Source organism: Pseudophryne corroboree, chromosome 1 (assembly GCF_028390025.1).
Source record: "Pseudophryne corroboree isolate aPseCor3 chromosome 1, aPseCor3.hap2, whole genome shotgun sequence".
Classification (NCBI taxonomy): domain Eukaryota; kingdom Metazoa; phylum Chordata; class Amphibia; order Anura; family Myobatrachidae; genus Pseudophryne; species Pseudophryne corroboree.
The window spans coordinates 279475169-279502593 of NC_086444.1; the positions used below are offsets into that span (position 1 = coordinate 279475169).

At 45.3% G+C, this 27425-nt stretch overlaps 1 protein-coding gene across 3 annotated transcripts in view; it reads right to left on the reverse strand.

Annotated features, from left to right (window-relative positions):
• Positions 1-2375: 2375 nt before the first annotated feature.
• Positions 2376-27425, reverse strand: part of CCDC60 (coiled-coil domain containing 60) — a 638346-nt gene continuing 613296 nt past the window's right edge. For all 3 annotated transcript variants that reach the window (XM_063964309.1, XM_063964308.1, XM_063964307.1), the window contains one exon: positions 2376-3435. In XM_063964309.1, coding sequence (XP_063820379.1) covers positions 3322-3435 — 114 coding nt within the window. In that variant the 3' untranslated portion in view covers positions 2376-3321. The remainder of the gene's footprint in view (positions 3436-27425) is intronic.

Consider the following 27425-nt stretch of genomic DNA (forward strand, 5'->3'; position numbering starts at 1 on the left):
GAATTGTTCTCTGTGGGACATTTCGATTACAGCACCGATTGGAGAGACCCAGCTTGAATACAAGTGATACAGCTTGCTTGCTGTTTTCAAAAGCCTCTGGAAGCCTCCATCCTCACGGGTAACACCAGCTGTATTTCATTTCTCTTCCCCAGGGAACTTTTGTCCAGTGTTCTAGTCCGGGATCCTCAGTGGACACATATCAGCAGCATATTTGAATTTTTCTCAGCTCCATCTATGCCCTCTAACTTCATATGTATATGTGAATTTTATATTTTATTCATGTTTTAATTTACTAATTATTGTCTAGCTAATAAATTCAAGTGTTTTCAATCATCCATAGTTTTCTTAATTATTGGAAAGACAGCCAGCGCCGGCTTAAGTGCCTTTTGTTGTTCTCCTGGACACGCCTGCGTTTTTCTTACCACTCCCCGAAAACGGCCACCAACGGACAGGTGACGCCCCGGAACGCCTTCCTTCTGTCAATCTTCTTGCGGTCGTCGCTGCGACCGCTTTCTTCGTAACCAGCGTCGTTGCCCGGTGACCCCTGTCACCGGGCAACGATGCACGTGCGCATTCCAGACCCATTCGCACTGCAGCGAAGAACCGCTGCGTGCAAACGGGTCGGAATGACCTCCATGGTGTCTACACCTACTGTACATTTTTTTTCGCCCTTTGTAATTTCCTTTTGTTGACCTGTGTCTCTATTCATTCCTGAATTGTAGTGTGTCAATCTATTAACCTCCATCACTATTTTAAAGTTCTTTATACTTAATCACAGACTCCCTTTCCCCTGCATTCTCTCCTACTGTCCCCTGCAGTGTCTCTCACTGTCTCCTTTTCCCCTGTAGAAGAGGTGGTAAGTGTCAAATGTGCTATAACCAGCGCTATTTGACACTTACAGCAATCCTCTGCATGTATGAGAGCAGATAATGTAGAGAAAAATCACCTTTTTCTTTGGTATCTGCAAACATCTAACGATTTTGCGGCAACGGAAAATCATTCAGACATATTAAAAAATGATAAGCGCACTTTGTTGCTTATAGTTTTTCACATATCGGCAGGGTATGTGTGCTAGTAGAAAAGCCGGGGCCACTTGATTGTGTTTTGTCCCCCAGGCTGAAAGCTGTCAGCCAGCCCCTGCCCTTAACGCAGTTTATAATGCTATTGTTTCTGGTTGGAAGCTGCCGAGTTGTCTTAATTCTGCAATCATTAGAGTTCTACCCAAACCAGGACTAGCTCCTATTTCCTACCATCCTATTTCACTATTAAATACTAATTACAAGATTTTTACTGAAATTTTACCTTCAATTACCCATACTGATCAGTCAAGGTTTTTTGGGGACATCAATCTGTAGTGAATTAATTGTTTGAAGTGCTGTGATACCAATGTTATAGTCTTAATGGATGTCGAAAAGCTTTTTGATCTAGTTACATAGGACCATTTATTTGAGACACTGTATTGATTTGGGGACTCGGAGGATTTTGCTAACCTTCTAACTTTTCTTTATACTGAACCTGCCATCCAGGTGATAGGATAAAATGTTTTTCTCCCCTGTTCTTTATACGAGAGGCATTCACAAAGGGTTCTCTTTATTGCCATTTCTTTTTGCGCTAGCATTGGAACTCCATGGGGTAAATTTACTAAGATGGGAGTTCTCTTTAAGATGGGATGTTGCCCATAGCAACCAATCAGATTACAGGTATTATCTTCTAGAAGGTGCTAGATAAATGAGAAGTAGAATCTGATTGGTTGCTATGGGCAACATCCCATCTTAAATAGAACTCCCATCTTAGTAAATTTACCCCCATGAGTCCTCTCTTTTCATGGGTATTTTTGTGGGTAAATAAGAGGTCAAACTGACAATTCTCATTGTCCGTGTCTGTGCTAAATCCACTAGTTTCTATTAAGTTCAACATTGTAACAATGACCATTGTTTTTGAATGTACCTGAACTACTGTATTAGAATGAAAAACAAGCTTTTTCCCTTAGGTTGCAAAATCATGACCTTGCGCAAGAGTGTCCTGATTCCAACAAAGAGAGAATCTACCCACTAATTAACCGCCATGTTTTGGAAGGTCCCGAAGACCTGACCTATAGAAGACTGACCATGTACCTTAACCATGTTGTTTGCAATGATGTAATTTATTACCCTATCCCTCTATATATATTGTACTTTACTTGGCCCGTTGGATGGCAGAGTATCCCAGAGATGCTCTTGTGTTAGACTAGTCTTGCATGAAAGTCTTGGTGGTATTTTGTTTTGCCCCTTTTCCTGCATCTGATTATTCTTGTTAAAACTTTTTTGTGTGTGCGATCCCCTCGTGTTTCAATGAATAGTTTTTGTGCTTTGGATCCACAGCGATTGAAATGGACAATCAATTATTTGCCTTTAATAATGGTAAGCACATAACATAACGTAAATGTATAGTAAACGGTACAGGAATAAGGTGACTTTATAAAACTATATATACAGTAAATGAAATACAACCTATAATATATATAGAGTTCTAAGTTACTACATGAAGAGTGAGAATTATCATGAGGTTTAAAAAGACAAAAAATAATTCTATCCAAGAAGCAAGCATGAAGAATTCCATTGTTTGGTCCCAACTAGGGTAGATAATCACGGCCCAATTTTTTTCAATCCCGGGATTTGGGATTGAAAAATGATCAATCCCGGGATTCCTGGGACTGGCGTGTTTTGTGTAAATGAAATTTTTTCAATGTCCCCCCTCCCCCCCCTCGCACAGCCCAGCAAAGCCAACTCACAATCCTCCGGATGGGTGGGGGGAAGGACCACTTGCTGCGGCAGTGTGAGGTCCATACCGCTGGCGCCAAGCTGCGTAGCGTGACCACTGACATCATGTCACACTGCATAGTGCACCGACTGGGGTAAAGGGGAGCTGGGCAGGAGGATCCGGGCAGCGCCTGAGCCTCCTGAGGATGATCAACGCTGCCGGCATTGAAAAAACAAAGGAAGCTTCCAATCACAAAATCCCCGGTATTGGAAGCTCCAATCCCAGGATTGAATCCTGGGCAATTTTTGGCCAAAATCCTGGGATCCCGCGGATCCCAATCCCGGGATTGGCCACCATAGTCCCAACAATAGAGAGTAATCTCATTATTTAAGAAACTAATGAAATAATAATACCAAAAGCACTAACATTCTATGTTAAATGTAAAAGAAAGATGAGGTCAGTCAGCACAGTTTTGCAGACCACAGCAAGAAAGTTATCCCTGAAGATGTTGGCGTAGGGATGTATTATTGTTTGCAAGCCATGCTTCTGCAGTTGCTGACACATTACACAGACTTGCAGTGGTCATCGCTGTGGTGGCGCACTCTGGACTCTCTGTGATAGGGAAGGAGCCAGTTGAGCCTGGAGCCAGGTTATGTAATCCTCTAATGGCATCTGTACAATATGGTCCCTCACAAACTGCAAAAGAGAAAGCACACATGGTAAACAGGGCCCTTTAAATTATAAAGTGTAAATTGAATAATATAAAAAATAGTTTAACCGTTGTTTTGTCTTCATACTTCTCATTAGTGTATTCTTTCAATTATGTTTAATAACAATGGTTGCTGCTGCTGTCTATGAGGTAGCTACCCCATGACTATGATCCTTCACACATCCCTGATGAAAAGAGATTGCATTATACTGAAATGGAGCATGTCACAAAAAATAAAAAAGTTGCTTTATTTTAATTACTTTATTTCTTCAAACAAAAAAGCACTTTGTATTGCAGAAATAAGCTGCTACTGTATGTAGGATATCAAGTGGCAGTGACATAGCCCTCTTCTTCATTTAGTAGAGTACACTTACAGTACAACAGCTTTCATTTAGAGCAAGGACATATAATTATTAAAGGATATGTGCCACATTAACCATCTAGTGCCACAATTGTCAGTGGTCTGTTAAATACACTGTCAGTCCCACAGATGTACTGTCACAGATTTGTTATGTGGGCTTTATCACATTTAGGCATAAGGGCCTCATGCCAAGTTAGTACTACACCAGTTGAGGCAGTGTATTCTAATAAAATTGCTCTGCTCATGCCCAGGACAGGACAGTGGGTACACTGATACAGGTGGGCTCTTATATATATATATATATATATATATATATACATATATATATATATATATATATATATATATACATATATATATATATATATATATATATATATATATTGTCACTGCTATTTGCACCTTTCTAAAGAAGTCTCAGAGTGCTGCTGCTTCTATATGCCGTATTGGGGGTGCTGTTCCGTAAATGGAGGCACCTGAGCAGAGATATAACGTTCATTGCAAGAATGCCAGATTCGTGGTAAAGATATATATATTGTTTTCACCGCTTTTAAGTCTCCTGAGTGCCGCCTTATTTCAACTTCTTTATATATATATATATATATATATATATATATTAGTGATGTGCACAGGACATTTTTCGGGTTTTGTGTTTTGGTTTTGGATTAGGTTCCGCGGCCGTGTTTTGGATTCGGACGTGTTTTGGCAAAACCTCCCTGAAAATGTTTTGTCGGATTCAGGTGTGTTTTGGATTTGGGTGTTTTTTACAAAAAACCCTCAAAAACAGCTTAAATCATAGAATTTGGGGGTCATTTTGATCCCACAGTATTATTAACCTCAATAACCATAATTTCCACTAATTTCCAGTCTATTCTGAACACCTCACACCTCACAATATTATTTTTAGTCCTAAAATTTGCACCAAGGTCGCTGGATGACTAAGCTAAGCGACCCAAGTGGCCGACACAAACACCTGGCCCATCTAGGAGTGGCACTGCAGTGTCAGACAGGATGGCACTTCAAAAAAATAGTCCCCAAACAGCACATGATGCAAAGAAAAAAGGGGAGCAATGAGGTAGCTGTGTGACTAAGCTAAGCAACCCAAGTGGCCGACACAAACACTTGGCCCATCTAGGAGTGGCACTGCAGTGTCAGACAGGATGGCAGATTCAAAAAATTGTCCCCAAACAGCACATGATGCAAAGAAAAAAAGAGGCGCAATGAAGTAGCTGTGTGACTAAGCTAAGCGACCCAAGTGGCCGACACAAACACCTGGCCCATCTAGGAGTGGCACTGCAGTGTCAGGCAGGATGGCACTTCAAAAAAATCGTCCCCAAACAGCACATGATGCAAAGAAAAATGAAAGAAAAAAGAGGTGCAAGATAGAATTGTCCTTGGGCCCTCCCACCCACCCTTATGTTGTATAAACAGGATATGCACACTTTAACAAACCCATCATTTCAGCGACAGGGTCTGCCACACAACTGTGACTGAAATGACTGGTTGGTTTGGGCCCCCACCAAAAAAGAAGCAATCAATCTCTCCTTGCACAAATTGGCTCTACAGAGGCAAGATGTCCACCTCCACCTCATCGTCCGATTCCTCACCCCTTTCACTGTGTACATCCCCCTCCTCACAGATTATTAATTCGTCCCCACTGGAATCCACCATCTCAGGTCCCTGTGTACTTTCTGGAGGCAATTGCTGGTGAATGTCTCCACGGAGGAATTGATTATAATTAATTTTGATGAACATCATCTTCTTCACATTTTCTGGAAGTAACCTTGTACGCCGATTGCTGACAAGGTGAGCGGCTGCACTAAACACTCTTTCGGAGTACACACTGGAGGGGGGGCAACTTAGGTAAAATAAAGCCAGTTTCTGCAAGGGCCTCCAAATTGCCACTTTTTCCTGCCAGTATACGTACGGACTGTCTGACGTGCCTACTTGGATGCGGTCACTCATATAATCCTCCACCATTCTTTCAATGGTGACAGAATCATATGCAGTGACAGTAGACGACATGTCAGTAATCGTTGGCAGGTGCATTCCCCCTCCTTTGCCTATATCGTAGGCAGATGTATAGGCTTGAATGGCCTTTTGCTGCTCCTCCATCCTCTGAAGCATATAGAGGGTTGAATTTCACCTCGTTACCACCTCTTGCTTCAGATGATGGCAGGGCAGGTTCAGGACTGTTTGCTGGCGCTCCAGTCTTCGGCACGCGGTGGCTGAATGCCGAAAGTGGCCCGCAATTCTTCGGGCCACCGACAGCATCTCTTGCACGCCCCTGTCGTTTTTTAAATAATTCTGCACCACCAAATTCAATGTATGTGCAAAACATGGGACGTGCTGGAATTTGCCCAGATGTAATGCACGCACAATATTGGTGGCGTTGTCCGATGTCACAAATCCCCAGGAGAGTTCAATTGGGGTAAGCCATTCTGCGATGATGTTCCTCAGTTTCCGTAAGAGGTTGTCAGCTGTGTGCCTCTTATGGAAAGCGGTGATACAAAGCGTAGCCTGCCTAGGAACGAGTTGGCATTTGCGAGATGCTGCTACTGGTGCCGCCGCTGCTGTTCTTGCTGCGGGAGGCAATACATCTAACCAGTGGGCTGTCACAGTCATATAGTCCTGAGTCTGCCCTGCTCCACTTGTCCACATGTCCGTGGTTAAGTGGACATTGGGTACAACTGCATTTTTTAGGACACTGGTGACTCTTTTTCTGAGGTCTGTGTACATTTTCGGTATCGCCTACCTAGAGAAATGGAACCTAGATGGTATTTGGTACCGGGGACACAGTACCTCAATCAAGTCTCTAGTTGCCTGTGAATTAACGGTGGATACCGGATACACATTTCTCACCGCCCAGGCTGCCAAGGCCTGAGTTATCCGCTTTGCAGCAGGATGACTGCTGTGATATTTCATCTTCCTCGCAAAGGACTGTTGGACAGTCAATTGCTTACTGGAAGTAGTACAAGTGGTCTTCCGACTTCCCCTCTGGGATGACGATCGACTCCCAGCAGCAACAACAGCAGCGCCAGCAGCAGTAGGCGTTACACTCAAGGATGCATCGGAGGAATTCCAGGCAGGAGAGGACTCGTCAGACTTGACAGTGACATGGCCTGCAGGACTATTGGCTTTCCTGTGTAAGGAGGAAATTGACACTGAGGGAGTTGGTGGTGTGGTTTGCAGGAGCTTGGTTACAAGAGGAAGGGATTTAGTGGTCAGTGGACTGCTTCCGCTGTCATCCAAAGTTTTTGAACTTGTCACTGACTTCTGATGAATGCGGTCCAGGTGACATATAAGGTGGTTAACGTCCTTACCCCTACTTACCCCTACTTATTACAGCTTGACAAAGGCAACACACGGCTTGACACCAGTTGTCCGCATTTCTGTTGAATTAAATTCCACACCGAAGAGGTGATTTTTTTGTATTTTGACCAGGCATGCAATGGCCATATTCGTCCCACGGACAACAGGTGTCTCCCCGGGTGCCTGACTTAAACAAACCACCTCACCATCAGAAGCCTCCTTGTCAATTTCCTCCCCAGCGCCAGCAACACCCATATCCTCATCCTGGTGTACTTCAACAGTGACATCTTCAATTTGACTATCAGGAACTGGACTGTGGGTGCTCCTTCCAGCAATTGCAGGGGACGTGCAAATGGTGGAAGGCACAACCTCTTCCCGTCCAGTGTTGGGAAGGTCAGGCATCGCAACCGACACAATTGGACTCTCCTTGGGGATTTGTGATTTAGAAGAACGCACAGTTCTTTGCTGTGCTTTTGCCATCTTAACTCTTTTAAGTTTTCTAGCAGGAGGATGACTGCTTCCATCCTCAGGTGAAGCTGAACCACTAGCCTTGAACATAGGCCAGGGCCTCAGCCGTTCCTTGCCACTCCGTGTCGTAAATGGCACATTGGCAAGTTTACGCTTCTCCTCAGACGATTTTGATTTAGATTTTTGGGTCATTTTACTGAGCTTTATTTTTTGGGATTTTACATGCTCTCTACTATGACATTGTGCATCGGCCTTGGCAGACGACGTTGATGGCATTTCATCGTCTCGGCCATGACTAGTGGCAGTGTATCTTGATCTTTCCCTATTTTACCCTCCACATTTTTGTTGTCCATTTTTTAATCTGTGGAATTATATGCCAGTAATAGATCAACGTATAATACTGGTGGTCACTGGTCAGCAAAACTCTGCACTGTACTCCTCCTATATAATATACTGGTGGTCCCCAGTCCCCACAATAAAGCAGTGTGAGCACAGATATATGCAGCACACTGAGCACAGATATGGAGCGTTTTTCAGGCAGAGAACGTATAATACTGGTGGTCACTGGTCAGCAAAACTCTGCACTGTACTCCTCCTATATAATACTGGTGGTCCCCAGTCCCCACAATAAAGCAGTGTGAGCACAGATATATGCAGCACACTGAGCACAGATATGGAGCGTTTTTCAGGCAGAGAACGTATAATACTGGTGGTCACTGGTCAGCAAAACTCTGCACTGTACTCCTCCTATATAATATACTGGTGGTCCCCGGTCCCCACAATAAAGCAGTGTGAGCACAGATATATGCAGCACACTGAGCACAGATATGGAGCGTTTTTCAGGCAGAGAACGTATAATACTGGTGGTCACTGGTCAGCAAAACTCTGCACTGTACTCCTCCTATATAATATACTGGTGGTCCCCAGTCCCCACAATAAAGCAGTGTGAGCACAGATATATGCAGCACACTGAGCACAGATATGGAGCGTTTTTCAGGCAGAGAACGTATAATACTGGTGGTCACTGGTCACTGGTTAGCAAAACTCTGCACTGTACTCCTCCTATATAATGCTGGTGGTCCCCAGTCCCCACAATAAAGCAGTGTGAGCACAGATATATGCAGCACACTGAGCACAGATATGGAGCATTTTTCAGGCAGAGAACGTATAATACTAGTGGTCACTGGTCAGCAAAACTCTGCACTGTACTCCTCCTACTGTATATAATATACTGGTGGTCCCCAGTCCCCACAATAAAGCAGTGTGAGCACAGATATATGCAGCACACTGAGCACAGATATGGAGCGTTTTTCAGGCAGAGAACGTATAATACTGGTGGTCACTGGTCAGCAAAACTCTGCACTGTACTCCTCCTATATAATATACTGGTGGTCCCCAGTCCCCACAATAAAGCAGTGTGAGCACAGATATATGCAGCACACTGAGCACAAATATAGAGCGTTTTTCAGGCAGAGAACGTATAATACTGGTGGTCACTGGTCAGCAAAACTCTGCACTGTACTCCTCCTATATAATACTGGTGGTCCCCAGTCCCCACAATAAAGAAGGTGAGCACAGATATATGCAGCACACTGAGCACAGATATGGAGCGTTTTTCAGGCAGAGAACGTATAATACTGGTGGTCACTGGTCAGCAAAACTCTGCACTGTACTCCTCCTATAACACTGCTGGTCCCCAGAATAAAGATATTTGCAGCCCCCTGAAACAAAGTGAGAGGACGCCAGCTATGTCCTCTCACTATCATTTCCAATGCACGAGTGAAAAATGGTGGCGACGTGCGGCTCCTTATATAGAATCCGAATCTCGCGAGAATCCGACAGTGGGATGATGACGTTCGGGCGAGCTCGGGTTAACCTAGCAAGGCGGGAAGATTCTAATCTGCCTCGGAACCGTGTAAAATGGGTGAAGTTCGGGGGAGTTCGGATTCCGAGGATCCGAACCCGCTCATCACTAATATATATATATATATATATATATATATATATTTGCACTACTTTGCACACATGTATAATGCATACTTGCCTACATTTAATGATTCCCCTCCGGGAAAAGCCCGGAGAGAAGACACAGCAGGATACTTTGGGGGGAGGGGTCATACTGTGATATCATTAGACTCTGCCCCAACATGGTTAAAGGTCCGTGATCTGCAGGTCCGCGGGCGGGGCTAAATGGCACGAATTGTGTCTTTCAGCCCTGCCTTCTTCACCCACCCACTGAGATTGTAGTGATTTTATATCCATCCTGTCTGCTTTACTAGGAAGTGGGCAGGATGTGGAGAGTCACCTACCCTTCCAGAGCTGCAGGGGACTATCCAAAAAATCAGGAGCCTCTCACAGTTTCCAGGACGGCAGGCAAGTATGGTATAATGCATATACACATTGTGAAAGCCTTATTATTTGTGAGTGATCATAGGTCGGAACAGTTTCCAATCTAAAAAAGTCAGAAACTGATGTCTTTCAGACAAGACGGCAGTTCCGACTTCAATTGAATATCCCCTAAGTCTAGAACTCTAGATATATGCTGTATAGTTGAAAGTTGTAAAGGCACATTATTTGCACCTTTCTTATTGTATTTATTCACCCAAAGAACAAATGCAGATTAAACTTTAGTATTCTGATGAAATAATAGCATTTCTCTATCCAGGCATACGACATTCTGCTTAACCGAGCTCAAAGTTTTGGGATCATATACCCGATCAATAAATGTATCAATAATGTCATTCATCTGCGACTCAGCCATTATAGGGTCTGATTTTCTACGTTTAGGGGTATATGCAATTGCAGTTGAATTCCGGCTGGAATTCGACTGTTTTTGGATTCGACACAATTCGACAGTCGAAACCCTCCCGCCGGGACCCGAATTCGACATATTCAATAAATAACGGATTCGACAGTCCCGCTGTCGAAAAACGGACCAATTGACGAATAGTGGGCGGCCTGGATTCGACTTCATGGACGGCACAAAAGTGTTAAAAAAATCCTGAAAAAAAATGCGTGGGGTCCCCCCTCCTAAGCATAACCAGCCTCGGGCTCTTTGAGCCGGTCCTGGTTGTAAAAATACGGGGGGGGGGGGGGGGGGAAATGACAGGGGTTCCCCCGTATTTTAACAACCAGCACCGGGCTCCACTAGCCAGAGAGATAATGCCACAGCCGGGGGACACTTTTATATTGGTCCCTGCGGCCGTGGCATTAAATCCCCAACTAGTCACCCCTGGCCGGGGTACCCTGGAGGAGTGGGGACCCCTTAAATCAAGGGGTCCCCCCCTCCAGCCACCCAAGGGCCAGGGTGAAGCCCGAGGCTGTCCCCCCCATCCAAGGGCGGCGGATGGGGGGCTGATAGCCACAGTGTAAAATGAAAGAATATTGTTTTTTGTAGAAGAACTACAAGTCCCAGCAAGCCTCCCCCGCAAGCTGGTACTTGGAGAACCACAAGTGCCAGCATGCGGGGGGAAAACGGGCCCGCTGGTACCTGTCGTTCTGCTACAAAAAAAATACCCAAATAAAAACAGTACACACACACCGTAACTTTATTACATACATGCACACCAACATACATACTTACCTATGTTGACACGAAGAGTCGGTCCCCTTCTCCACGTAGAATCTACAGGGTACCTGTAAATAACATTATACTCACAACAATCCAGTGTAGATCGGTCCTCTTCTTGTTTGTAATCCACGTACTTGGCAAAATAAAAAAACGGAAAACACGGACCACGCACTGAAAGGGGTCCCATGTTTACACATGGGACCCCTTTCCCCGACTGGCGGGAACCCCCGTGACTGCTGTCAAAGAGGGTCCCTTCAGCCAATCAGGGAGCGCCATGTCATGGCACTCTCCTGATTGGCTGTGCGCGCCTGAGCTGTCAATCAGGCGGCGCACTCGAGATACAATGTAGCGCATAGGCGCTCCATTGTATCCAATGGTGGGAACTTTGCGGTCAGCGGTAGACCACAAGAGTGACCCCACATAACCTCGCGGTCTACCGCTGACCGCAAAGTTTCCAACATTGGATATAATGGAGTGCCTATGCGCTACACTGTATCTCGAGTGCGCCGCCTGATTGACAGCTCAGGCGCGCACAGCCAATCAGGAGAGTGCCATGATGTGGCGCTCCCTGATTGGCTGAAGGGACCCTCTTTGACAGCAGTCACGGGGGGGTCCCGCCAGTCGGGGAAAGGGGTCCCATGTGTAAACATGGGACCCCTTTTAATGCGTGGTTCCAGGTTCTACGTTTTTTTTTTTTTGCCAATTACGTGGATTACAAACAAGAAGAGGACCGATCTACACTGGATTGTTGTATAATTCTATTAACAGGTACCCCGTGGATTCTACGTGGAGAAGGGGGCCGACTCTTCGTGTCAACATAGGTAAGTATGTGTGTATGTTGGTGTGCATATATGTAATAAAGTTATACTGTCACTGTGTGTGTGTACTGTTTTTAATTGGGTATTTTTTTTGTAGTAGAACTACAGGTACCAGCGGGCCTGTTCCCCCCCCCGCATGCTGGTACTTGTGGTTCTCCAAGTACCAGCTTGTGGGGGAGGCTTGCTGGGACTATATTCTTTTTTTTGAAACATGGCTATCAGCCCCCCATCCGCCGCCCTTGGATGGGGGGGACAGCCTCGGGCTTCACCCCTGGCCCTTGGGTGGCTGGAGGGAGGGACTCCTTGATTTAAGGGGTCCCCATTCCTCCAGGGTACCTTGGCCAGGGCTGACTAGTTGGGGATTTAATGCCACGGCCGCAGGGACCAATATAAAAGTGTACCCTGGCTGTGGCATTATCTCTCTGGCTAGTGGAGCCCGGTGCTGGTGTGAAAAATACGGGGGACCCCTACGTCTTTTGTCCCCCATATTTTTTGCACCAGGACCAGGCGCAGAGCCCGGTGCTGGTTGTTAAAATACGGGGGAACCCCTGTCATTCCCCCCCCCCCGTATTTTTACAACCAGGACCGGCTCAAAGAGCCCGAGGCTGGTTATGCTTAGGAGGGGGGACCCCACACATTTTTTTTCAGGAATTTTAACACTTTCACACCCCTTCCAACCTAAAAACATGCACTGATCTCTACATATTATTGTAGTTAGTAAAAAAAAAAAATATATATATTCTTTTAAAAAATCGATTAAATAATACTTGTGGCTCCTAAGGACAAACCAAGTAGATAATCCCTTCTAATATAAATAGATATGTTATTAGCAATAAAAAAAGCACAAAAAAATTCATGTTTTAAATTTTTTTTATTAGATCACGACAGGAAAATGAGGCGGAATGAAATTGACGAAATGACTGCCGAAAAGCACTGTAGTCGAATCGACATTCTTCAATTGAATATTACTTTTGTCGAAAAGCCGCATTTTAACATTGCAGACATGTCGAATTGAAAAAATATCGAATTGCCAAAAGTCGAAAATGAAACGGCAGTTTTTGGGGGAAAAGTACTGTATTGAATTGTCGAATCAAATTCGACAGGTTTTTTGTGTCGAAAATGACCCGTTTTTCGACATTTTCGGCAATTCGACCGCAATTGCATATACCCCTTAATATGCAATAGTTTTGAGTATGGTATTCCAAATTTTTTAGTTTGGTATTCAAAACTTGGGGATACTAAAGTAATGTCCTGCTACAGATGTGGACGTAATTTACGAGACATCCTAGTGAAAGCTTATATATCTAATTTAAGTAGATATATAACCGTATTATGACTAGGAAAATGGGATGTATTAGATGCACATGTATGACTTGTAGATACAGTTCATGACACCATGTGACAGCTTCTATCATCCTCATTCAGGGAGAAAATACTCCATTAGGCACAAACTAACTTGTAATACAAACTTTGTTGTATACCAGATTATATGCCTTTGTGGCTTGTCTACATTGGGAAAACCAAAAGGACTTTGAAAGAGCGGATTGCTGCCCACTGTTCAGCCATTAGTTCAGCACTCAAGTCGGGAAATAGTGAACAACTCTTAGCAAGACATTTTGCACTAATACCACACACATTATCCTCTTTAAAATATTACATGATTGACCATATTCCCCCATCATTATTGGGTCGATAAAAGAGTTACATTGTGAGAATTCATGGATTCATCAATTAGGGACCCTTATTCCCAAGGGACTTAATGAACAACTGGGTCATAATAGTTTACTGATGCTATAGCCACAGCGGTCCTATACACATATACTGTATATATAGTACTGTGCAAAATCTTTAGGCAGGTGTGGAAAAAATTATTCAAAGTAAGAATGCTTTCAAAAATAGAATTGTAGGTTTATTTTTAACAGTTAAAAAGATGCAAAGTGAATGAACAGAAGAGAAATCTAAATCAAATCAATATTTGGTGTGACCACCCTTTGCCTTAAAAACAGCATCAATTCTTCTAGGTACTCTGCACAGTCTTTGAAGGAACTCGGCAGGGAGGTTATTCCAAACATCTTGGAGAGCTAACCACAGATCTTCTGTGGATGTAGGCTTGCTCAAATCCTTCTGACTCTTCATGTAATCCCAGACAGACTTGATGATGTTGAGATCAGGGCTCTATGGGGGCCATATTATCACTTTCAGGACTTCTTGTTCTTCTTTACACTGAAGATAGTTCTTAATGACATTGGCTGTATGTTTGGGGTCATTGTCCTGCTGCAGAATAAATTTGGAGCCAATCAGACGCCTCTCTGATGGTATTGCATGATGGGTAAGTCCCACCAAAGGGTGGTCACACCAAATATTGATAATAACATTGTATTTTTGAAAGCATTTTTCCACGCCTGCCTACATTTTTTTGCATATTACTGTGTGTATAGAATTAAAAAAGATATTACCAAAAAGGGCATTCGCCCATCTACCAGTGGCTGCTGGAATCCAACTCACAAACCCAAATGGCGGGGAAGTGAATGGGTTCCACCATACCGGAAGTGACGCAGTCAACAGAAATGATGCAGCACCCATGAGCATCCCCTAGCAGACAGAACCCAAAAGCAGCCATCATCCAACAGAGGCATGCAAAAGGGTTCAACCCACTGCAAATTGACATGGCAATACCGCACCTATGGAAAAAATACCACAACTAAGACAGCATGCACCAATGCACGACAGTTAAAGTACACCAAATACACATCAATATTTTAACATAGACACCAATCAGATATAATAAATAATGCAGCAATATGCATGGGTGCATACTAACTAAATGATACAAGGTAAAACCCAAAGAAGGGAAACTCCTAATTACAAGACCAGAAAAAGTACCACATATAGCAAGAAGCAGAATTTACAAACAGTCACATCTAATGTTAAAAATCAAATGTAGCAAAACATGGGCATATGTTGGCATGAAAAGCCCAATACCGGATCTGACTTTATTATGTGCCAATACTTAAGTATTGCAGTCCTGGTCGACTCCGATGCAATGGAATATGTGCTGGACGTTTTGTGCCCATCAAATCTCCAATATCAGGATTCATGATAAATATTGAAAACAGTGATAATTCAAAAAAAGTAAAACGAATTGAAAAAAATAAGTCTAAACTTCACAGTGCAAATCCAATACCACACATTGCTGTAAATAGTCAAAATTGCAGGAATTGCACCCGTATAAAGATACACTTTGGGTGCCAGTTATATATTAAATAAATTCAACTCCACACATCCAGGCTCCACCAGGTGCTCTATACACATGGGAAACCAGAACACCATTCAAAGCAAAAAGAAATAAAGAAAAACATCATCATAGGAAACTGTATGCAGCTTTAGCAATGGCACTTCATTTAAACTATCTATTGGGGGTAATTCCAAGTTGATCGCAGCAGGATTTTTGTTAGCAATTGTGCAAAACCATGTGCACTGCAGGGGAGGCAGATATAACATGTGCAGAGAGAGTTAGATTTGGGTGGGGTGTGTTCAATCTGCAATCTAATTTGCAGTGTAAAAATAAAGCAGCCAGTATTTACCCTGCACAGAAATAAAATAATCCACCCAAATCTAACTCTCTCTGCACATGTTATATCTGCCTCCCCTGCAGTGCACATGGTTTTGCCCAATTGCTATCAAAAATCCTGCTGCGATCAACTTGGAATTACCCCCATTAATAGAACAGCAGTCAACAACTGTACATTTATCACCCATCCATCAAAGTAGTCGACAGTACCGTTTCAGTGGATCACCACCGATGTCTAATTAGTGAGCAGTTATGATGGCAGTGGAGATCGGTTCTGGGATAAATGGTCAACCTAGTTAAGGTCGACAGTCATTAGGTCGACCACTATTGGTCGACATTAACATGGTCAACATGGGACAGGTCGACACATGAAAAGGTCGATATGGATTTTTTAACTGACTTTGGTGAAGTTTTTTGCGTACATGACCAGGAACCCCAATTACTGTACTACGTCCCCTTGCATGGCTCGCTTTGCTCGTTTCACATGTTACTATTCCCAATTGTAGTCCACGTGGACAGTAAAGTATACAAAAGTTAAAAATCTATTTTTTTTCTAAAAAGCCATGTCGACCTTTTCATGTGTTGACCTGTCTTGTGTCAACTATTTTCCTATGTCAACCAATAGTGGTCGATCTATTGATTGTCGACCTACCATCCGGATACCGTGGAGATCACTGTGCATTGGGTTCATGGAGAGTCGGGATCTCTAATGCAGTCAGAGAGCTACATACTTCATCCTCTGACCCACCGCTGTCAGTCGCAATTCAGTGGGGAAGACAGGAGGGTATAGTCACCCCCACCCCACTACCATGTGTTTTACATTTTATAGGATAATATAATAAAAGCTTGCCCTAAGCTGTAATGAAGCCTATACCTACAGGATATCGTGGAAAGCACTGAATGCAAATACTGCAATTCAAGAATTTGAAGGTAAGTCAGAAATTTCTTATTTACATATTGGAGTAAATGAGAGGCTCAGTCTGTGTATTTTACTCTTTCAAAGTACTTACAACTGCTTAGAGAAAACTAAATTGAATTGTTTCATTGCTATGATTAATCATTAACCTTTCTTTCAAAACAAATGAAGAGCCCTCTTCAGGAATTCTTAAAAGATCTTGAAGATGTTTGTCGTCTAATCTATTTCACTTGATTCATTTTACTCTGTTTTGCATTAAAATCTTTTTAGTAGGTCTGACACTTCAAGCCATTCTTCTATAATCCAGACACACTGGGGAGCTGCCACTGGTACTGTAGGTGATGACTTTGGCTTCTGGCACACACAGTTTTTTTTTTAACAATGACTCATCCTTAGCTATAAAAGAGGAAGGGCCATGGGATGTCAAACATTATCCAGATTAGATAAAATTAACTAAAAGTGTTTGTATTTATTGCTTACTTTATACTGTTTAATAACCTAACAAGAAATTTCTTGTTCGCACTTTAAAATGCAGTATCTGCTGTATTGAGAAAGTTAATTTCAACCTCTGTAATGTCCTCCACTTGTGACAAGAGGTCTGCAAGATACTTTCCTGGAGAGTCCCTATTTTTTTCTAGTAAATTATAGAATTAATTTAATTGAGCAACAGACTGAGAAATGATTCTTTTAAGCACATCCCTAAGGAAATAAGGCATGAACGTACAACTACATTATATTGAATAGCATTTAAGCAATCCAGGTACCCCATTAAGTTTCCTGGTAGCCACAAGGTCTGTGAGTGAATGAAAAGCCTCATCACAACTTCCATGTAAAACGTCCACAGCATTACCAAGTAAAATCCAACACATTGAAGGAATCAATGCGATTTCCAAAGTGCTTCCTCTATTTGCTGGATATGTTCATGAGTTATTGTAGAAATAATTAGGACTACAAAGTGCTATTTAGATTATATATAGATCTCATCTGGGGAACATCTTCAGATGACTGTTATACAACTCAGCCAAAGCTATGTGCCACAGCACTCAGAAGATACTCTCCTGTCTGGTAGCCTTAAACACATCCAAGTAACAAATACTTCTTCTGTAGAACCACCATGAGCCACCAAATGAAAGACTACTGTCCCAATTCAAAACAAGTTAGATGTTGAATTCTCTTAAGTGAAAATGTGCATACAGGATCAAGTTTTCTGAGCTAGCACAGACTTCTCCAACCTCTGTCCTCTGTAATGAAAGGATTGTGTCCAAAAACATCTGCTGTGACCAGGTGTCGAACAAAAGCCCCAGGAAAAGCATATGTTAGGTAGAACAGTGGCACAGACTGTATAGGGGAAAAGAGCAGAGGCACATATGGGATACTGTTAAGCACTTGTGGGCACCACAGCTATTGTCTCTCACTTCTATCTTCTACATGATGCACAGAGCACACTATGAACGGCGTCTGGGAGTAGGGGACTGGGGAAAGCAGGGGTCTTGGCAACTGTAGAGGAAGCAAAGCTTATCTAGTGGGGGCCTAGGAGGGGGACCTGCCTGTGAGATGGAGGCCCATGACTTGTACCTTCATCATCATCTTGTAATGCAGGTGCAGATGATCCTGGCCACAAATTACTTCTGATTCACCAAATTAGAAGCAGGTCGCGATATGTAATGCTTCATGCCCCCCCCCCCTCCCCCCTCTTCCCTGGCAATACACATGTGAACCTCCTGCACCCATCTGATGGCTTTTCACAAGATCTACGTCTCTCATCCACACTCAGTATTTGCTCCCATTCACGATTGCTGGAATTTCTTCAGGCTGCACCCACTCTATGGAATGTCCTCCCACGCACAATAAGACTCTCCTCTGGTCTTCAAATCTTCAAGCGTTCCCTGAAAACTCACCTCATCAGGCAAACTTATTAAATCCCGGAACCACCCAAATAACCTTCATAAACCTTCCTATCCAATTACATCCACACTGTTCAGTCCACACATTTTCTCTCTCTTCACTTTCACATCCTCCTGACCCCTGACATTGCTGTGTGACCATATCATACAGCCCACCAAGAAGTTTTGCAATCTGGTGGACCATTATGCGATACATAATGCCTATCCTTGTGTATCAATGCCTTTTTCAGTATAGATTGTAAGCTTGCAAGCAGGGCCTTCCTACCTTTAGGACTGTCTGTTATTACTGCCTAAAAAAACTTGACTAATTGCTGTGTCTACCCGGGACGTGGCTCAGTAGAAGTGGCAGGATTTTTAGCAGCTAAAACTCAGTAACACTTCATTGGAGATAGCTCTTACCCAGGTTTTTTTGACCCAGGTGATTGCAAAGCTGCTGATTGGAGCTTCCATGGTGTTGGCTGCTGATATAATCACCCAGAAACCGGGTGATTATCCCACGCTGGGAGAGGCTGTTGAGAGAGGGCCTGGAAGAAGATCTGGGCGCACACAGGCAGAGCTGGGCCCTGGGCACAGAGTGGGCCTGAAAAGGGGAGCTGGGCACACACAGGCAGAGCCGGGGCACTAGGCACAGAGCGGGCCTGGAAGGAGAACTGGGTGCACACAGGCAGAGTTGGACACTGTGCACAGAGCAGGCCTGGAAGGAGCGCTGGGAACACACAGGCCTGGAGTACTTGGAGAGCTGGGTTCTGGGCACACAGGTAACAGAGCACAAAGGTCAGGAGAGAGAGAGCTTGGAAGGAGAGCTGGGCACTGGGCACACACAGGCCTGGAAAGCAATTAGAGAGCTAAGTGCTGGTCACGCAGGTCTGGGGAGAGAAGGCGCTGAGCATAGGTCTGGAGAGGGCTTGGAGAGGCTTGCCAGCATGTGGTCTGATAAGGACATCCAGGAGTTCCTAAGCATCAGGTGTGAGGAGGAGATCATGCTTCAAATGACAGGGACAGTAAGGGATGCCACTGTGTATCAAAACATCACCAAGATACTGGCAAGTCATGGAATAAAAAGGTCTAGCAGCAAGTGATAAATAGGATTTTAATTACCTACCGGTAAATCCTTTTCTCGTAGTCCTCAGAGGATGCTGGGGCCCACATTAGTACCATGGGGTATAGATGGGTCCACTAGGAGCCATTGGCACTTTAAGAGATTAATAGTGTGGGCTGGCTCCTCCCTCTATGCCCCTCCTACCACACTCAGTCTAGAAACTGTGCCGGACATACTTCGAGAGAAGGAAATACACAGATAGTGGTGAGATTCACACCAGCTCCCACATAATAAAAAGGAAAGCCAAGCTAACCAACTTGGAACGATTCAGCAACGGCTGAACCAACAAACTGAACCAAGTTACAATGAAGGAAAATGAAGCACTGGGCGGGTGCCCAGCATCCTCTATGGACTACGAGAAAAGGATTTACTTGTAGGTACTTAAAATCCTATTTTCTCTTACGTCCTAGAGGATGCTGGGGTCCACATTAGTCCCAGTACGGGAGCTCCCACTATTGGTCGACAGTAACTAGGTCGACAGGGTTTCTAGGTCGACATGGGCTCAGTCGACACGTTCTAGGTCGACAGGTCAAAAGGTCGACATTAGTTGTTTTTTTAACCTTTTCATACTTAACGATCCACGTGGACTAAGATTGGAACTGTGATCTAAACCTTGCGCAAAGCATGGCGAGCGAACACAGTGCACTAATTGGGGTTCCCGGTCACACTACGAAGAAAACGACACCAAAAAATCATTAAAAACTCATGTTGACCTTTTGACCTGTCGACCTAGACCATGTCGACCTAGTTACTGTCGACTTAGTTACTATCTACCTTCCATACCACACCCCTGCAGAACTGATTGACCAAACTTTAGGTCCCCAGGGGCCAAAGTATCGAACTTGTAGAACTTAGCAAACGTGTTCGACCCTGACCAAGTAGCTGCTTGGCAAAGCTAAAGAGCCGAGACACCCAGGGCAGCCGCCCAAGAAGAACCCACTTTACGAGTAGAGTGGGCCTTAACAGATTTCGGATACGGCACTCCTGCCGTAGAATAAGCGTATTGGATGATGAACATGATCCAGCGAGAAATTGACTGCTTAGAAGCAGAGCACCCAACCTTGTTGGGATCATAAAGGACAAATAGCGCGTCCGACTTTCTGTGACGAGAAGTCCTCTTTACATATATTTTCAAAGCCCTCACAACATCCAAAGACCTTGAGGGAATTGAGGTGTCAGTAGCCACTGGCACCACAATAGGCTGATTGATATGAAAGACTGACACAACCTTCGGAAGAAATTGCTGACGCGTTCTAAGCTCACCTCTATCCTCATAAAAAATCAATTAGGGGCTGTCAGGAATCGACTCACCAAGCTGACATCTGTCCGCCGCTGCGGACTCCGTCCTGGGTCCCTGCGTTCATCTGTCATCCGCGTCTCTGCCATCAGACGCCATCCTGGGCCTGGGAGCGCTCCTGTGACAGCGGGCGTGTAGCACGCCGCGTTCCCGCTGGGCCGCGGCATGGGCGCCGCCATGACAGCCTCCAGCAGTCAGCATACGGCGGCCAATCCGGTGCTTGGCCGCACCCACTTTTCCTCACTCCACCAATGACTGTGCAACAGGGGGTATATATGAAGCTGCAGGATCAGTCTGCAGGCATCCTGAACTTTGTGTCACTCCTGCGACTCATGTGTAAGGATCTGGTTCCTGTTTCCTCCGTGTACCTGGATACCTACCTACTGTTCCGTGTTCCTGGCTTTCTACCTGAGACTCTGTACTCCTGGTTACTCCTCACAGCTCCGTGGAACTACAAGCCCCAGCAATACCTGCTTCCATCTACAGGCTTCACACTCACCACCATCTCTGTGTGCTTCAGCCTAGCAGTAGAGACTGACTCCAGGTGTGTTCCATCTCTCCACCTGTGATACAGCTTGCTTGCTGCCAGTGCCTCATCACCTGCACTGTGAGTCAGACTCCTGCCTCTGCTACCAGGTTTGCCATACAACACCATCTCTGCTGGTTCCATGTTTTAATCTGCTCTGGTTTCCATACCAGAATATTCTCTGCCAAATTATCACTCATCTGTTATCATCACTACCGGTTATTATTTCATCAGTCACCATTCATTCTGTTACCATAGACTCTCAGCTATTACGCTGTACAATTGACATTTGCATTTCTACTGTTATTTTCTGCTGCCGTTTTGTGAATCATCTGTATAATAAATATCATTGCGCTCATGCGCAGAAACATAATCCAGCCTCCTCGTTTTCTCCCATCCACCTCCACTGACCCACTAGCGCCCCCTCCGGGGACACAGACAAAACCAAGTCTGACAGTAAGTTCAGGATCGATGGACTCGGATGGTGGACGGAGTGTGGGGTCAGAGGCCTTGCAAAATCTGGTCTCCCGTCTGGATGGTCAAGAGGCTGCGCAGCAGCAGATGTTCCAGTTCCTGCAAGGGATGTCCTCCCGGATAGATACACTACAGCAATCCCTGCCTAGTGTACACACTTCTACAGTTCCTGTTACTCCAGCACCTGCCAGTACTGTGAGTTCCTCTATGCCGGCTGCATCAGCTCCAGTGTCACGTCTGCACCTGCCCGTGCCAAGCAAGTATGATGGCAGCCCAAAGTTATGTCGCGGGTTTCTCAACCAATGTGAAATCCAGTTTGAATTGTTGTCACATAATTTCCCCACGTCAAGATCCAAGGTTGCCTACATCATCTCTCTACTTTCTGGATCTGCTTTGAGTTGGGTGTCTCCTCTGTGGGAACGTGCCGACCCTCTGATTAACAACTATACAGAACTCGTGTCAACCTTCAGACGGATCTTTGACGAGCCTGGTCGTGCAACATCAGCTTCTGCAGACCTAATCCAACTTCGTCAAGGTACCCGTAGTATGGGACAATATGTCATCCAGTTCCAGACGTTGGCCGCAGAGATTCAGTGGAACAATCAAGCCCTGGTAGCAGCTTTCTGGCATGGACTCTCTGATCGGATCAAGGACGAACTGGCAACCCGCGATCTTCCTGTACAATTGTCTGATTTAATTTCCCTGTGCATCAAGTTGGACTCTCGCATCCGCGAACGCAACAATGAACGTGCTCGGAGTGAGCCACGCAGATCAAGGATGATACCTTCCGTACAGTTCCAGTCTCCACCTTCTGATGAGCCTATGCAAATAAATAGGTCCCGCCTAACTCCTGAGGAGCGGTCAAGAAGACTTCGTGAGAGACTTTGTCTTTATTGTGCGGCTGCAGGTCACCAGATTAATTCCTGCACAGTGCGTTCGGGAAACGCCAGATCCTGACTTGTAAAGGAGGAGTCAAGTTGGGATCTTCTAGACAAGCTCCTTCTAATCAAGACCTTATCCTTCCTGTGACTTTAGAGACTTCAGTTGGGCTTCAGTCTGCATCAGCATTAGTGGACTGTGGAGCCGCAGGAAATTTCATCACCCAAGCTGCGGTAAATAAATTTTGCTTGCCTGTATGTGAACTTTCTTACCCAGTCTACATTACCGCCGTGGATGGTAGCCGAATCTCCAAGGGGAATATTTCTCACCAAACTGCACCAGTGGTTTTGGGAGTTGGGTTCCTACACTCAGAATTAATAAAGTTCTTAGTCATTCCTCAAGCCACCCAGGAGATCGTTTTGGGCATGCCCTGGCTCCAGCTACACAATCCACAGTTTGACTGGTCAACGTTACAACTTACTTCATGGGGTTCACATTGCCATCAGTCCTGTTTAGCCCAAGTTTGTCCAATCAAGTCTACTGAAGTAAAAACCCAGTCAAGTCTTCCTGCGCCTTATCAAGATTTCTCTGATGTCTTCAGTGAAAAGGCCGCGGATGTCCTGCCGCCCCATAGAGAATGGGATTGTCCCATCGATCTCCTTCCTGGCAAGAAGCCACCTAGGGGGCGTACCTACCCGTTATCTGTTCCCGAAACTGAAGCGATGAGCGACTACATCCGGGAGAATTTACAGAAGGGATTCATCCGTTCTTCATCATCACCCGCTGGTGCAGGCTTCTTCTTTGTTAAAAAGAAGGATGGAGGACTGCGTCCATGCATTGACTACCGGGGTCTCAATGACATTACCATTAAAAATAGTTATCCATTACCACTCATTACCGAATTATTTGACAGAGTTAAAGGAGCCCGCATCTTCACCAAGCTAGATCTCCGCGGTGCCTACAACCTCATCAGAATCCGGAGTGGTGACGAATGGAAGACAGCTTTTAACACTCGAGATGGTCATTACGAGTACCTGGTAATGCCATTCGGGTTGAGTAATGCCCCAGCAGTGTTCCAACACTTTGTGAACGAAATCTTCCGTGACGTTCTGTATAAATACCTCGTTGTTTATCTGGATGATATCCTCATCTTCTCCCAAGATCTTCCTTCTCATCGTCTACAAGTCCGTGAAGTCCTCCGACGTCTTCGTGAGAACCGGCTCTACGGTAAACTATCCAAGTGTACCTTTGAAGTTTCCTCTATACCCTTCCTGGGTTATATAATTTCCGGATCGGATCTCCAGATGGACCCGACAAAGTTGGAAGCCATTGCCAATTGGTCCATTCCAAATTCTCTCAAGTCTATTCAGCGGTTCCTGGGATTTGCCAACTACTATAGGAAATTTATTCGGGGATTCTCCACTCTCATCGCTCCTATTACCAACTTAACTCGGAAAGGGGCAGACCATTCCAACTGGTCAGAAGAGGCTTTAGCGGCCTTCCAGAAGATCAAGCTGGCCTTTATGTCTGCTCCAGTTCTGTCCCAGCCAGATGTAAACAGACCGTTCGAGTTGGAGGTGGATGCCTCTACAGTTGGAGTTGGAGCTGTTCTCTCCCAGAAGGGAACCGATGGGAAAATCCACCCCTGTGGATTTTATTCTCGTAAATTCCTCCCTGCAGAAGCTAACTACTCCGTTGGAGATCAAGAACTACTGGCGATTAAGCTGGCCCTCGAGGAATGGAGGTATCTCCTGGAAGGGGCCAAACATCCGTTCAACATCTACACGGATCATAAAAATCTGCTATATTTAAAGGCAGCCCAGTGCCTTAATCCTCGCCAGTCCAGGTGGGCTATGTTTTTCTCACGTTTTAACTTTAAGCTTCATTTCCGCCCAGGTTCGCAGAATGTTAAAGCTGACGCCTTATCCCGATCTATGGAATCCGAAGAGGAAACGCCTGACTCAGTTCCACATTCCATCCTGAGTCCAGTGGTATTTGCTGCATCTCAAGTCTCCCCAGCTCCTCCTCCTGGTAAGACTTTTGTTTCCCCAGAACTCCGTCCCAAGTTGCTGTCTTGGGCCCATCAATCCAAGTTCACTGGTCATCCCGGTGTCCTGAAAACCTTCAAGTTCCTCTCTGAGACATACTGGTGGCCAAAGATGAAAGCTGACATCAAGGATTTCGTAGCATCCTGTCCTAAGTGTGTGCAGCACAAGACTCCTCGTCAGTCTCCAGCAGGTCAGTTACAACCATTGTCTATTCCTAGTCGCCCTTGGTCACACCTGTCCATGGACTTTATCTCCGACCTTCCTCCTTCTCAAGGATACAATACCATCTGGGTTGTACTGGACAGATTTACCAAGATGGCCCATTTTGTTCCTCTCCAGGGTCTCCCTTCTGCCCCAAAACTCGCCCAAATCTTCCTACGGGAGATTTTCCGCTTACATGGTCTACCCTCAGAAATAATATCCGACCGAGGTGTACAATTTGTAGCGAGGTTTTGGAGGGCTCTCTGTTCTGCCATGCAGGTTAAACTGAAGTTCTCGTCATCTTACCACCCTCAGACGAATGGGCAGACAGAGAGGGTAAATCAAGAACTAGAGACATTTTTAAGATTGTATGTTTCATCTTCTCAGGATGACTGGTTTGATCTGCTCCCATGGGCCGAGTTTGCCCACAACTTCCGCTACCACACTGCTACTGAGACAACTCCATTCTTTGCAGTATATGGGCAACATCCTCGTGTTCCAAACTTCCAAGAACTTCCTCACATGGATGTTCCTGCCGCCACTACTGCCCTGAGTCAGTTTTCTTCAATCTGGAGGAAGATTCACATTTCTCTCAAAAAGGCCTCCAGCCGGTATAAATACTTTGCTGATCGCAAAAGACGCGCAGTTCCTAGCCTGAAACCTGGGGACAAGGTTTGGCTGTCTACCCGGAACCTCCGTCTTAGGGTCCCGTCTATGAAATTTGCACCACGTTTCATTGGCCCCTTCCCTGTCGAAAGAGTCATCAACCCTGTGGCCTATAAGCTGAAGTTACCACCTTCTCTGCGAATACCTAATGCTTTTCATGTTTCTTTCCTCAGACCTTTAGTCCTGAATCGGTTCCAAAGAGCTCTACCAGTTGGCCCCAAAGTTCGAACCCAGCGGGGCGTGGAGTTCGAAATTGGCAAGATTCTGGATTCCCGTTGCCGGTATGGACGTCTTCAATACCTTGTCGATTGGTCCGGTTATGGCCCAGAGGAGAGAAGTTGGGTAAATTCGTTGGATGTCCATGCTCCAAGGTTGGTCCGTGTCTTCCATAACACTCATCCTTCCAAGCCACGTGGGTGTTCAGTGCCCACCCTTAAAGGAGGGGGTACTGTCAGGAATCGACTCACCAAGCTGACATCTGTCCGCCGCTGCGGACTCCGTCCTGGGTCCCTGCGTTCATCTGTCATCCGCGTCTCTGCCATCAGACGCCATCCTGGGCCTGGGAGCGCTCCTGTGACAGCGGGCGTGTAGCACGCCGCGTTCCCGCTGGGCCGCGGCATGGGCGCCGCCATGACAGCCTCCAGCAGTCAGCATACGGCGGCCAATCGGTGCTTGGCCGCACCCACTTTTCCTCACTCCACCAATGACTGTGCAACAGGGGGTATATATGAAGCTGCAGGATCAGTCTGCAGGCATCCTGAACTTTGTGTCACTCCTGCGACTCATGTGTAAGGATCTGGTTCCTGTTTCCTCCGTGTACCTGGATACCTACCTACTGTTCCGTGTTCCTGGCTTTCTACCTGAGACTCTGTACTCCTGGTTACTCCTCACAGCTCCGTGGAACTACAAGCCCCAGCAATACCTGCTTCCATCTACAGGCTTCACACTCACCACCATCTCTGTGTGCTTCAGCCTAGCAGTAGAGACTGACTCCAGGTGTGTTCCATCTCTCCACCTGTGATACAGCTTGCTTGCTGCCAGTGCCTCATCACCTGCACTGTGAGTCAGACTCCTGCCTCTGCTACCAGGTTTGCCATACAACACCATCTCTGTTGGTTCCATGTTTTAATCTGCTCTGGTTTCCATACCAGAATATTCTCTGCCAAATTATCACTCATCTGTTATCATCACTACCGGTTATTATTTCATCAGTCACCATTCATTCTGTTACCATAGACTCTCAGCTATTACGCTGTACAATTGACATTTGCATTTCTACTGTTATTTTCTGCTGCCGTTTTGTGAATCATCTGTATAATAAATATCATTGCGCTCATGCGCAGAAACATAATCCAGCCTCCTCGTTTTCTCCCATCCACCTCCACTGACCCACTAGCGCCCCCTCCGGGGACACAGACAAAACCAAGTCTGACAGGGGCTCTGGCATGACAAAGCCCCCAATTCCGGCACATGTTGAGCAGGTGCCAATGCCAACAGTGTGACCACTTTCCAAGTAAGAAACTTGACGTCCACGTCCTGTAAAGGTTCACACCAATCCGATTGCAGGAACTGCAGCACCACATTAAGATCCCAAGGTGCCGTAGGAGGCACAAAGGGTGGTTGAATATGCAGAACCCCTTTCAAGAATGTCTGAACCTCAGGAAGAGCCGCCAATTGTTTATGGAAAAAAATGGACAAGACCAAAATCTGGACCTTTAGGGAGCCCAAGAGCAGGCCTACATCCACACCTGCTAGCAGAAAGAGGAGACACCGTCCCAGTTGAAACTCCACCGCAGGAAACTTCTTGGATTCACACCAAGACACATACTTTTTCTAAATCCGATATTAATGTTTTGACGTTACTCC